The following is a 12,500-nucleotide window of genomic DNA, read 5'->3' as shown; positions in this document are numbered from 1 at the left end:
CACACACGTACACACACACACACACACACACACACACACACACACACAGACACATAGACACACACACACACACACACACACACACACACAGACAGACAGAGGCCGTCCTCCGGCCATAGTGTCAATGTCAACGTTGCATCTGGTAAACACGACAACAGACACGTACCCCCACCACACACACACACACACACACACACACACACATATACAGACACACACATGGACAGACAGACACACACATACAGGCTAACAGGATAATGACTGGCCAATTAGGCGCAGGCTTGATCTGTCTGGATGTATCCAGTCATCTTAGCCCCTCCAGCGGCCATTACTCAGGCATGGACACACACACACACACACACACACACACACACACACACACACACACACACACACACACACACACACACACACAACACACACACACACACACACACACACACACAACACATGCAAACACACTTGACTGGATGCGGCGCTGTGAAAAGCTGGCTGCTCCACCAGGCGACCTCTGTGAGTCAACCCCTGTGTGTGTGTGTGTGTGTGTGTGTGTGTGTGTGTGTGTGTGTGTGTGTGTGTGTGTGTGTGTGTGTGTGTGTGTGTGTGTGTGTGTGTGTGTGTGTGTGTGTGTGTGAATTTTATTCACGTGTTCCGCTTTGATAAAATGACCGTTTTCCGTTTACATTGAATAATAACGTCAGTCATCGTGTGTGTTTTAGGAAGCTGTGCAGTGACGTGCATATAAAGGGTTTATAAAATATGATGTAAAAATCTAAGTCAGCTACTGTAAAGTTCAAACGGTGTTAAGTGTATTTACAGAGACCTTAAAATAAAAACAGATGAGTCACAATGCTCTTTGCAGGGAGGTAAAAACGCATGAATAATAAGAATAAGAGCAACAAATAGTCTCTGTTTTCTATCTGTTATGTGTCTGTTAAAGGGAATTTGTCTTGTTCTAACTACAACATGAGGTTGAACAGAATGTAGGACGGATTATTCACATTATTTTGAATATTTATTAACTTTCGTAAATGGAATTGTACCTTTTATGTAACAGTTTGACATTAGAGAGTATAAAAAAACAAAACAATGAAGAGAGACAGAGAGGAAAACACATTTCACACGTCGGTACGAGATGTTGTCCTTAACTCCAGCTGCACTCCGTTTGAGTGGATGATCCTCACCACCATCATTGCAAACTGCATCGTCCTGGCTCTGGAGCAGCACCTTCCCGATGGAGACAAAACGCCTCTCTCTGAACGACTGGTAACACACACACACACACACACACACACACACACACACACACACACACACACACACACACACACACACACACACACACACACACACACACACACACAGAGATCGGTATACACAAACATAAACACTTATGGGCCAATCACACGGAGACGCACTTTACCCGCAAAACCATTGTTTTCCTATGAACATTACAATGTTTTCCCCTTCTCCTCATTCAACAGCAGATTAACTGCAAAAGGAAAATAAATATTTAATTCAGAAATCAAGCTCTCGCTGTTAAATGAGCACGAGGGGAAAATGTATATCCTTCGCTTATATCATATATGTCGTTTGTACCATATCTACTGGCAAATGTTTTAACTTTTATGTATGTGTGTAAAACCGCCTGAAAACACAGGACTTTCACCCAGGAGACCGTTGTTTGTGTCCCAAAAGGCTTTTATGGCCATCGGCTGGTCTAAAAACAAAGCCTCACCTATTCTGTTGCCACATTTTACTTCTACAACATACTCGATCCACTACAGTAAGGCACAATTCATAGATTTAATTAGACATCTAATTTTAATATAACTTAAAAGAAAGCCAAACCATGACGTTTTCCTTCACCTATACAAGTTTTCTTTGCCTTTTTTGTTTTGTTTTCTTTCTATGTTAAAACCACTTGTTTAAACTTAATGAAGAATGCAGTTTAGTTGTATTGGAATGTATTTTTTAAAGGAGAGACAGGGTTTTGAATGAACACACTGTTCACAATCACACAGGCAAAAGACAATAAATTCACAAAAACTGCCAATTTTGTATCATATCCTATAAACACTGACATTCTTGACCCACAATGACCCTTTTCTTCTTCTGTCACTTCCTTTCCTCTCGACACTCCTCTTCTCTTTCTGCTCTCCTCACCTAATCTGCCTTTTTACTCCTTTTTGTTTCCCTCCCTTCTCCCTTGTTCCTCCTGCAGGAGGAGACGGAGCCCTACTTCATAGCCATCTTCTGTTTCGAGTCGGGGATAAAGATCCTGGCTCTGGGTTTTGCGTTACACAAGGGCTCCTATTTGAGGAACGGCTGGAACGTCATGGACTTCGTGGTGGTGCTCACCGGGTGAGTCCTCAGCGATATATCTACTAAATCATTTTGGTTTCATTTAAACTTTACTTTTATTACTTTTTATACTTCACAAAAAAAAAACTTGTGCTGTGTGAAATACAATTTTTTTCTGTTACTTATTTTTCTGTCATTTATATGAGTTTTACACTTTATCTTTATTTCTATGTTTCTACTATTGTGTCTTGCCCCTCTGGATACTGAAATGTGCAGGATGTGTTGCCATGGTTACCTGTTCCATTCTAGTGTGGGGTTAGTCGGGGCCATCTCTTCTTTTTTTTTTTTTTTTTTTTTTGTAATTCCTCTCAGACTCCAGACTGAATAATTTTTGGATCACAGCTAGACACGATCAGAAGTGAACTTTTGTTAAACAAATGGAGCGACGCCGGGCCAACGGGAACCCCCCCACCAGGCCAAATAAATATATTCATAATGTCAAAAATAGCACTAAATAGGCTCGCCACTCTAGTGTTTCCTTTTTATTCAGTCTGCAGCGGAGCACCGCCGTGTGTCCGTGAACAAGTCTGTGTGTGTTTGTGGTTACGTCAAATGTCTGTTATCTAAATGCTAAGAATCAGTTGAACAGGTGAAGTGAAGATGAAGTTGTCTGTACTGGTTACAAAGTTGGCTGGAAGTGGTGTAATGTCGTCTTTTTTTATGAGAAGGGAGCGCTGCACCAGACTCTGTTTAAAAAACAGCATTTTTAACAGCTATGTTGTTAGTCAGCAGCCAATCATATCGGACTGAGGAGTTAGTTTGGCTTTGTGTGCTCTGATTCATTTGGCATGCAAATAACAAACTGGTTATAATGTTGTTTTAATGAAAACTCCAGTCTTTCCGTTTGTTCATGGTGTTTTTCACCTCTGTTTTGGAAGATTGAAATAATAACCAGCTTTAAATGTGACATATTTAATTTTTTTAATAAGTGGCGGTTAATTTATACTGATGTGAACAGTGTTTCATGTGGATCTAAAAAAAAAAGGATAAATATTAAGAATAGTAACTGATAACCAGGATTCTGTTCATCCTTTACTCTGATGGAGGAAGATTTTCTGTGATTTTACGTTTTTATTTGTCTAGAAATATTGAAACAATATCTGCTTTTACAAAACAAATGACAATCAGATGGAAAAAAAATCCCAAAATCTTCCTATTAGTGTATCTGTTATTTTTATTTACCTAGAGGGACTCCACCAAACGTGTATAATGAGTTATTACCTACTCACATACTTCTTAATTTTCCGTCTGTGTTGTGTGTGTTGTGTGTATGTTTTGTGTGTGTGTCTGTGTGTGTGTGTGTGTGTGTGTGTGTGCAGGTGGTAGGAGTGGTGGTGTATCAGTGTGTGTGTGATCTAAATATGGCTGCCTGGGCGAGAAAGAGGGGGATGGGTGGAGATGGTAACAAGATATAGTGTTTGTCAAGGGGAAAGAAATACAGACAGACATATAGAAGACACACACACACACACACACACACACACACACACACACACACACACACACACACACACACACACACACACACACACACACACACACACACACACATAATCATTTCAGTGAATCCAGTTATATTTAAAAGGTGTGGTTTATTAAACTCTGTGAATTTAACGATGTTACAAAAGACATACGATAACAGATCTTAGTTTTTTTCCTTTAATCCTTACTCAGATTGTGTGTGTGTGTGTATGTCTGTGTGTGTGTGTGTGTGTGTGTGTGTGTGTGTGTGTGTGTGTGTGTGTGTGTGTGTGTGTGTGCATCTTGTCATCTTGAAGCATGACTTCCTCTCTTTTTCTGATCTCAAACACACTCACACAGACACAGGAGGTCTGGTTTGACAAAGTGTGTGCGTGTGATCAGGGTCCACTCCCCCTCAGTCGCAGGGCTCCCTTTAATGAGGACACACACACACACACACACACACACACACACACACACACACACACACACACACACACACACACACACACATAGGGCTGGATCAGAGCAGCACTGCAGGGAGCAGCAACCAGGGCAAAGTGAAATGTCACTTTTCCGAGAGATGGGGGAGCGGGTTTGTTGTTATGGCGATAGCAGAGCTTCCTCTCTTTCTTTCTCTTCTTCTTCCCTCTCTTCATTTAAATGTGTCAAAGCTAAAACAAGATTTATTCCAGAGCTTACAGGTTTGTAAATGCGTTCGAAAGCTCTCATAGAAATCTAGTCATTGAATTCTCTGTATGTTGTTAATTTAAAGGGGGCATATCAGGCTCATTTTCAGGCTTATACTTGTATTTGGGGTTTCTACTAGAACAAGTTTACATGCTTTAATCTTCAAAAAATACATTATTTTTCTCATAGTGTCCGTCTGAATATACCTGTATTCACTTTCTGTCTGAAATGCTCCGTTTTAGTCCCTGTCTCTTTAAGAGAAACCCTCACAAAAAGCCCAGTTTGCTCTAATTAGTCAGTGTTTCCTTTGTTTTGTTTTGTTTCTTACAATTTTTTACATCTACATCTTTTCACTCAGCTGATGACATATGTAATATAAAAGTACATAAATAAAAAATTCACGTGGTGACATGGGCTGATGTACAAAAAGAAATGGTGTGGATTGAAATTGTTAATAAGGTAACTATGGTAAATGTACTTTTAATATAACAACTTTTTAATCTTCCAACCATTTAAAGAGCTGTACACTACAAGTCATTAGTCGACGAGCCGCTCTACCTCCTGAGCCACAGTTGGGATAGGTTAAAGATATAATATATAAACCATATATTATATGGTTTATATATTATATATCTCTGCCGAATGTGTTGTGGTTGCCCATAGCGACGGCAGCGGTTGAAAACACCAACAAAACATGTATGTGTCCTCTTTAAAAAGGACACTTTCAATCAATTTTAGATATACATTCATCCATGTTAATAACTACGTCAAACATTTACGTCAGTTACTACGAGCAACCAAGTCACCAGTTAACACGGTCACTGGTTAAACTGGAACACCCGTTGTTCTAAAACGGTCGTGTTTCTGTCTGAATTCTGCAGAACTTGACGTCCGCTGTTGGAATATTGATTCTGACAACAACCGACAACCAGACATTTTGATGAAGTTTCAATTCAATGTTAAAAGCTTGTAACTCGTCTGGATGGCTTCGGGCAAAAAACCACACTTCACTTGGAACGCTGTGTATAGTTTTATACATATGAATGGTTGCTAGCTAATCAAATACAGGAAGAAGCATTGAGGATGAGGTAAAATGACCTTTACTATAATGTCACATCATGTTCTGTCGTCTGTCAAACAAAAATACAAATTGTATTCACTCATTTTACAAATGATTTCCCTTTTCTGTTACTTTTTGCTGTCAACAAAACTAAACACTCCCTGCATTTGTCGCAGCTTTGTAGGTATAGTAGATAGAAAAGGGGAAATAAAGGTAATATGAGTTTAAAAATAATTAAAATCATCTGCTATGGCCTTAATAGTAAAACCGAACACCTATTTCGGAACGTTTTAGACAGCGCTTTCCACCGGCAATCTTCAAAAATACCAAATTAGAGAATTTTTAGAATATGACAAGGACTCAGTGTTGGTTTTTGATTTGCAAATAGATGGAGAGAGAGAGAGAGAAAGAGAGAGAGAGCAGCTGTAGAGTAGAGCTGTACTACTGCAGCTAGATAACAGAGGAGGAGGTGGAAGAAGAAGAGGACACGTGACAATGTCTCTCTGTTCCCCTGGGCTCCGGATAACAGGACAGAGAGGGAGAGAGGGAGAGGGGGGAGGAATAACGAGATGGGCTTGGCTGTTAAAGAAGGAGCGAGATGGGACGGAGAGCGGAGAGAGGAGGAGGAGGAGGTGGAGCTGGAGGAGGAAGAAGAGTGATGGGTGGCGGAGGTGAGAGTGATGTATGGAGAGGGTGAGGAAGGATGGGAGGAGGGAGAGACGGAAGAGAAGGGGGGGAAGGGAGAGAGCGAGCACCGAGAGAGAGAGAGAGAGAGAGAGAGAGTGTGTAGCGCTGCAGTAACCTGCTTTTCCCTGCTCCCTGTGATCAATCACTCTGCTCAGCCTATATAACACACACACACACACACACACACACACACACACACACACACACACACACACACACACACACACACACACACACACACACACACACACACACACACACACACACATATACCGTGTGGGATCATTACCATGCATGGCCTATATCGCCAATTACAGTCATATTTCAAGCGTTCATGTATATTCATATAAAACATTTTTAATTGAAGTCGCGGTATACGAACACAGAAGACGGCATATGTTGGCTGTGTTTCCTTGTGTGTGAGAGTGTGTGTGAGAGTGTGTGTGAGAGTGTGTGTTACTGTCTTTGTGAGGACCGATTTAAGGCCTCCAGAGAGAGGGAGAAGACATTTGTGGAAAAGTCTCCAAAGGGTTTTGACTTGTCTTTCAAATTTGCATCTTTTTCACAACGTGGGGAAAATTTGCGGCTTTACTTGATTTCCCGACATCCTTGTTTGGAAGTTCCTACAAAAGTCATGTAGTCAAAGACAGTCATTGGCTCGAGCATACATTCATTTGTCTGTGGCTTTAATATATCAGTAAAACATATTCATACCAGCCCCCCTCCTCCTAAAAATGAAGTTCCCACACAAATAAGCTGCATTATGAAACACGTTTTGTATTTTGTTGAGGATTTAGTTTTTTTTGACGTAAAAAAAATATTTTTTGTTGAGTTTTTGTTTAGTTTTCTTTCAAATTCCTATTTATTTACAGCAGAACCGTGATGTGTTTTCTCAAACTTTCTCAAACCTAACGAAGTAGATTTGCAGCCCCTTTTTGTTTCAATTCAACAAAGTATTTCAAACTGTTTAAAATGATGACTGTTATCCAGGATAAAAAAAACGTTTTCCCTCAGAACGTAATTGAGAAAAAACTGTTTAGTTGTATTGTAATATAATTGAATAGGACACCTTGTTGTCCATCCACACACACACACACACACACACACACACACACACACACACACACACACACACACACACACACACACACACACACACACACACACACAGTATGATAGCTATTCTGTTCATCCACCCAACACTCCACATCGTGACTGCTGGCAGATTCCCATTACATTTGGTTTAGTCATTCATGGTCTCCAATGAGTAATCATATCAGTTAATATATTCACCTGTTGTGTCTCACATTAATGACCCCATGACCTTTGCTTTGGTGGCGTCTTCTCACCTGGTTTCTATAAGAGTGTGTGCGTGTGCTCTTGTGAAATGTGTGTGTGTGTGTGTGTGTTCATGCAAGTGTGCTTGGCGAACACACTGGAGAGAGAGAGAGAGAGAGAGAGAGACTTGATGAGGACAGGAATTAATGAGATAGGGAATAAAAGAGGAGCAGACACACACACACACACACACACAGAGTGACCGGTGTATTTAGTATTCAGAGATGACAGTCCATTGATTTTGAGCCGTGCTGTGACGTCACACAGTAATCTAATCACTGAGGGTAGACTCTGGGCCAGTCAGTCACTGAGAGGACACCGTAGACGTCCCTACGACTCTTCTAATGGACGTCCAGAGACAGGAATAGACCTCTCTCATCTTACACAATCTGAGCTACATGTTTTTGAACGGTATACTTTATGTATATTTGTCCAAAATGGGTCTTTTTATTGTTTTTGAGAGTGAATTTGCAAGTGATTTCGGCTTTGACTTGGTGAAACTGGAGCAAAAGCTTAAAGGAACATTCAGAACTCGCTTCTTGTTGACTTGAAAAGTGGCTGTAAAACTCTGTAGTTTGCTCTTTCATAAAAGGAAGTGGCTGAAGTTGGCTCACAAAAAATAAATAAAATATGGAGCAAAGAACATAAATAAAACCTGTCAATTTCAGAAAAAAAAAAAAAAGCTAATTTGACTGTATTTCCATAATCCTTGGAACTTCTTTACTATCATCTGGTTGCTCAATCTGTACACCAATATTATTATTTTACTTATTTTATACTTTCATACGCAATAAGACATTGTATAAAATTAGGAACATTTGTTGTTTTCTGTCTGCTCGTTGCAACTTGAGTCTTTTGGATTTTAGAAAAAGCTTAAAACAAAGTAAGTGTTGTTAAAGAACTTTGTGGTCTCATCTTTTTAGTCATTTTCTGTTTTGTAGTTTTTTTCATCTGTTTTAGTCATTTTTGTCTCTTTGTGGTCATTTTGTGTCTCTTTGTAGTCATTTTGTGTCTCTTTGTAGTCGTTTTGCATCTCTTTGTGGTCATTTTGTGGTTGTTTTAGTCACTTTGTAGTCGTTTATGTTTCTTTGTAGTCATTGTGAGTCCCTTCCTGGTTGGTGAGTGTCTCTCAGTGGCATCCTGAGTCACAAGTGTATCTGGCAAAGACACCAAATGTCATCAGAACTCAAGACAGGAGGGAAACAGGAAGGTCTGACTCACTGCAGAGTCGACTCACAGCTGAGTTTTGCGTCAGAAACGGGACAGAGTAGATGAAACTGGTTTTCATAAAAAAATATACAGCTGTATCGACTCAATCTGACAAAAATAGTTCAAAACAAAGGTTAAACGTTAAGCTGGGGGAAGCTTCTGACTCTGGTGTGAATCCGGTCACTCCCCAACACCAAATTAATATTAATTCAATGTTGTGCATTGGCGCACAAAGGCGATAAAGTATATCCACTGAGAAAAAACTGTAAGAACATTTAGTGAGGAAATGAAGTCCAGCTTAGGAGAGAGAAATAAGGCCACAGAGAGAGAGAGGGAGACAGAGAGAGAGAGAGAGAGAGAGAGAGAGAGAGACCTGGCTGAGAATTTGTCCCTTTGCCATCACTTCCATTATCATTATTGCTCTGCAGTCATTTACAGCCTCATCACTCTCCTATACGTTCCCTCTATACCCTCCAACTCTGTGCCCTGCAGCCAGTCTGCTGCACTTGAACACACCGCTCATGTAAAGGGTGTTGGTTTGCACAAGCATCGTAATGGCTGCATGCGTGATAATACTCGTAGAGCTTATTCTGATTTACAAAGATAGCAGACGAGTGCATTCAGTGACAGCGTGGTTGTTTAAGAAAGGACAGAAATGATGGCTGCTTTAAAACTAGAGTTGTTCTGATACTGATACCAGTGTTGGAAATGATTTGATAGTGTTCAAAAGCCTATAATGAAAAGTTCTGCCACCTTCACACACATGGGTGGCCGATCAGAAATTGGTCAGTAAATCTGGAAGCCACTGATGAAAACATATTTTGGTCATGAAGTTTTGAGAACCTTTTCGCTGATAGTTAAGTGGGAAAGTAGCACAGAGCTTAAGTTGCAGTAAAATATACTATATTCTGTTATACAGAAACCTACCAACCAGTCAGAAGAAGGCAATTTCTCTGGGTGAGATCAAAAAAAAAATGTTGCACATTATCTATTTCCTTAAACAGATCATCTGCTATAAATGAGGATTGGGATTATTGGCTGAAACACTTGCTCCATTAAATCTTTGTGGTTGAAGTTCGTCTCTACGGATCAACCGGCCATTTTGAAACAACATTTACGAAATGAAGAAGGCGACATGGATCTTTTTAAACAAAATATGTTTTGATGCTAAAAGCCCCTGAGCTTCAGTGTGTGGTGCTTTGTGAGCACCCACACACCCTTGTGAACAGAAATAGAGATCACAGACACAAAACGCACACCTACAGTCACACAGTGTGAGGGCAGCAAGGTGGTAGAGTTAGACCGGTTCATCATCACACCCACAGTGCTCACAAGCATTTGTTCGGCTTAAGTGTCCTTTAGCAAGACACTTACAATCTCTACCTGACTCTGACATCTGACCTCTCTGGCAGAGAAGGAAGAAAATAGATTATTATAAGGTTTTCACCTTCAGGGGATCAATATATGTTAGTTTTTGGGTGACACTAATTAATAAGATGCTGTTATGAGTTATGTGTGGGTAGTTCATTGGACTTCACGAATAGATGTTTGGATATTTGCAACCTAAAACAACAGAAAAACAGAACACCATACATACTTTCGACACAAATATTCAACTCCATGACATGAACACAAACGCCCACAAACAAGGACGCAGAAGTCCAGACGTCGTGTCCTCATGAGGTCCAAGAGTCATGCTGACCGTGGACGGAGGGGACAGGTGGGCGATCAACAGAGAAAGAGAGAGAGAGAGAGAGCGGTAGATGGAAAAACTGGAGGAAGATTAGAGACAGGATAGAATGACGTGGGTGAACAGGAGAGAGATGAGTGTCGGTGTAATTAAAGGACAGGGATGGAGCAGGACTGACAAACAGCTACTGCACCAGAGAATGAGGAAAGCTGGAGCTGGAAAACCTACAAATACAAAGTGAATAACGATCGAACATCTCTTACTCTGTTACTGTCGTGTTCTCAACAAATGCAAATATTCCCCCTTAGTCGATACAACCACTTTTAATAACCACTTTTGCTGCTTTGTACATGTTGTGGAAGTCACGGATACGTCAGAAAAACCAAATGCTGTCATGTCTGGGTTCATGACATCATCTTGATATGATGCCTCAAGTTCTGCAAATGTTGCTGTATAACGTGTTCAATTATGGCTGTGCCATGGAGTTTTTTTTTTTCAGCAAATTAATGGAAATGACCATATTTGAAATGCAGAGCAGCGATGTAGAGACACCGTATACAGCTCTGGTAGCAGCAGCGACCTGTCATTCACAGTAGCCCCGCCCCTAAAGCATCCCCTGCTTTATGGTCTGTTTGACTCTAAATGGAGCATCATTTACTAAATGAACATCATGCTGTATTGAAGAAGACTTGAAACTAGAGATTGAGACCATAAACTTGTGTTTACAATGTTTACTGAGGGAATAAATCAAGAGAGAAGTAGAGTCATTTTCTCATAGACTTCTATACAACCAGAGGAGTCACCCCCTGGTGGACAGGAGAGAAAATGCAGGTTAAAGACACTTCCGCATCGGTTTCACTTGGCAGAACTTTAAGTTGCCCCTCCAGTGGCCAGAGGGTGTTTGCAGAAAAAGGATGCGCACTCAGCAAGCCTTCAACAGATAAATGAAGGTTAATAAACATATATGTGATTAAAGGACAGAAGGGCCGAGGACGGACTGAAGACAGGTGAGAGAGAAGTAAAGCCACCTTCTGTCCTCCTCCACCTGATCATACATGAAGTAAATGGAATGAAGGGGGAAAAGAGGGAGTTTGGTTGGGGGTGGAGGTAGAAAGGGAGTCCATCAGCTGAGTGTTAGCACTCTGCTGAGATCAGCAGTAAATGTGTGAGTGAGAAAATAAAGAGAGAGAGGGAAGGAAGGAAGGAAAGAGGAAGGGGGAGTGGGGGGGGAATGTGGTCAGAATGAGAGTGCTCGCATCCTGCCTCTGCCAATGAACGCCTCAGCAAACCAGGGGAGGGGGAAGAGAGGAAGGCAGAGAGGAATGAAACGAGGGATCGGAGGAGACGTTTGGATGGGAAGAGAAAAAGAGAGACGGTGTCTTTGACGAAGTGGGAGGCGGAGGTCTGATGACACGAGCTGGTGGGGAAGATTCCCAATCCGCTAAGGTGATGGAGCCATCACAGTATCCCCCTCACCTCCAACCATCCAACCATACACCAGCGATTTCTCCTCCCCTCTGCACAGAGCAAATGGGCTCTCCCAATAAGAGGAAGTGATTGGGTCGTACCATTTCCGTGAAGGAGGACGGGCGGGGGGGGGTTGAGCGGTGACATAACGGTCGGAAAGTGCTGCTTAATGTCCCGTATCTGCAGGCGAGAGACGGGGGGGGAGGGAAGGGATGTGAGAGGTTTGGAGAGCAAGACTTGTGGTTTCTTACCTTGTTTTCTCCGGCAAAAAGAAACCACGCTGCTCTGCTTAAATGTGTAGACCAGCAGGAGGTATTACTGTACGATATTTAACTACTTATGCCGTACTTGTCTTTTCAATACAACGTTCACTAAAAAGTGAGACTGCTACTTATGGTGGGACGGTCAAACAAACACACGACTTTCATCCAGGAGACCGGTATTCATGTCTTTTATTTTGAAATAACGTTAGTGATGTTTCTAACGTGTTTTCCGTACTTTTTCTACCTTTACGTACTTATTTAAATCCCAGCC

General features: G+C 41.3%; 1 protein-coding gene across 1 annotated transcript in view; it reads left to right on the top strand.

Annotated features, from left to right (window-relative positions):
- The window catches only part of cacna1ab (calcium channel, voltage-dependent, P/Q type, alpha 1A subunit, b), a 163,189-nt gene that overhangs the window by 61,439 nt on the left and 89,250 nt on the right, over positions 1-12,500 (top strand). Inside the window, 2 exon segments of the mRNA XM_054605334.1 lie at positions 1,161-1,266; positions 2,225-2,364. Of these exon segments, the coding sequence (XP_054461309.1) occupies positions 1,161-1,266; positions 2,225-2,364 (246 nt within the window).

This window comes from Anoplopoma fimbria, chromosome 9 (assembly GCF_027596085.1).
Source record: "Anoplopoma fimbria isolate UVic2021 breed Golden Eagle Sablefish chromosome 9, Afim_UVic_2022, whole genome shotgun sequence".
NCBI classification, from domain to species: Eukaryota; Metazoa; Chordata; class Actinopteri; order Perciformes; family Anoplopomatidae; genus Anoplopoma; species Anoplopoma fimbria.
Note: the sequence above shows the minus strand (reverse complement) of the source record. Positions and strands in the feature narration are given on the sequence as shown.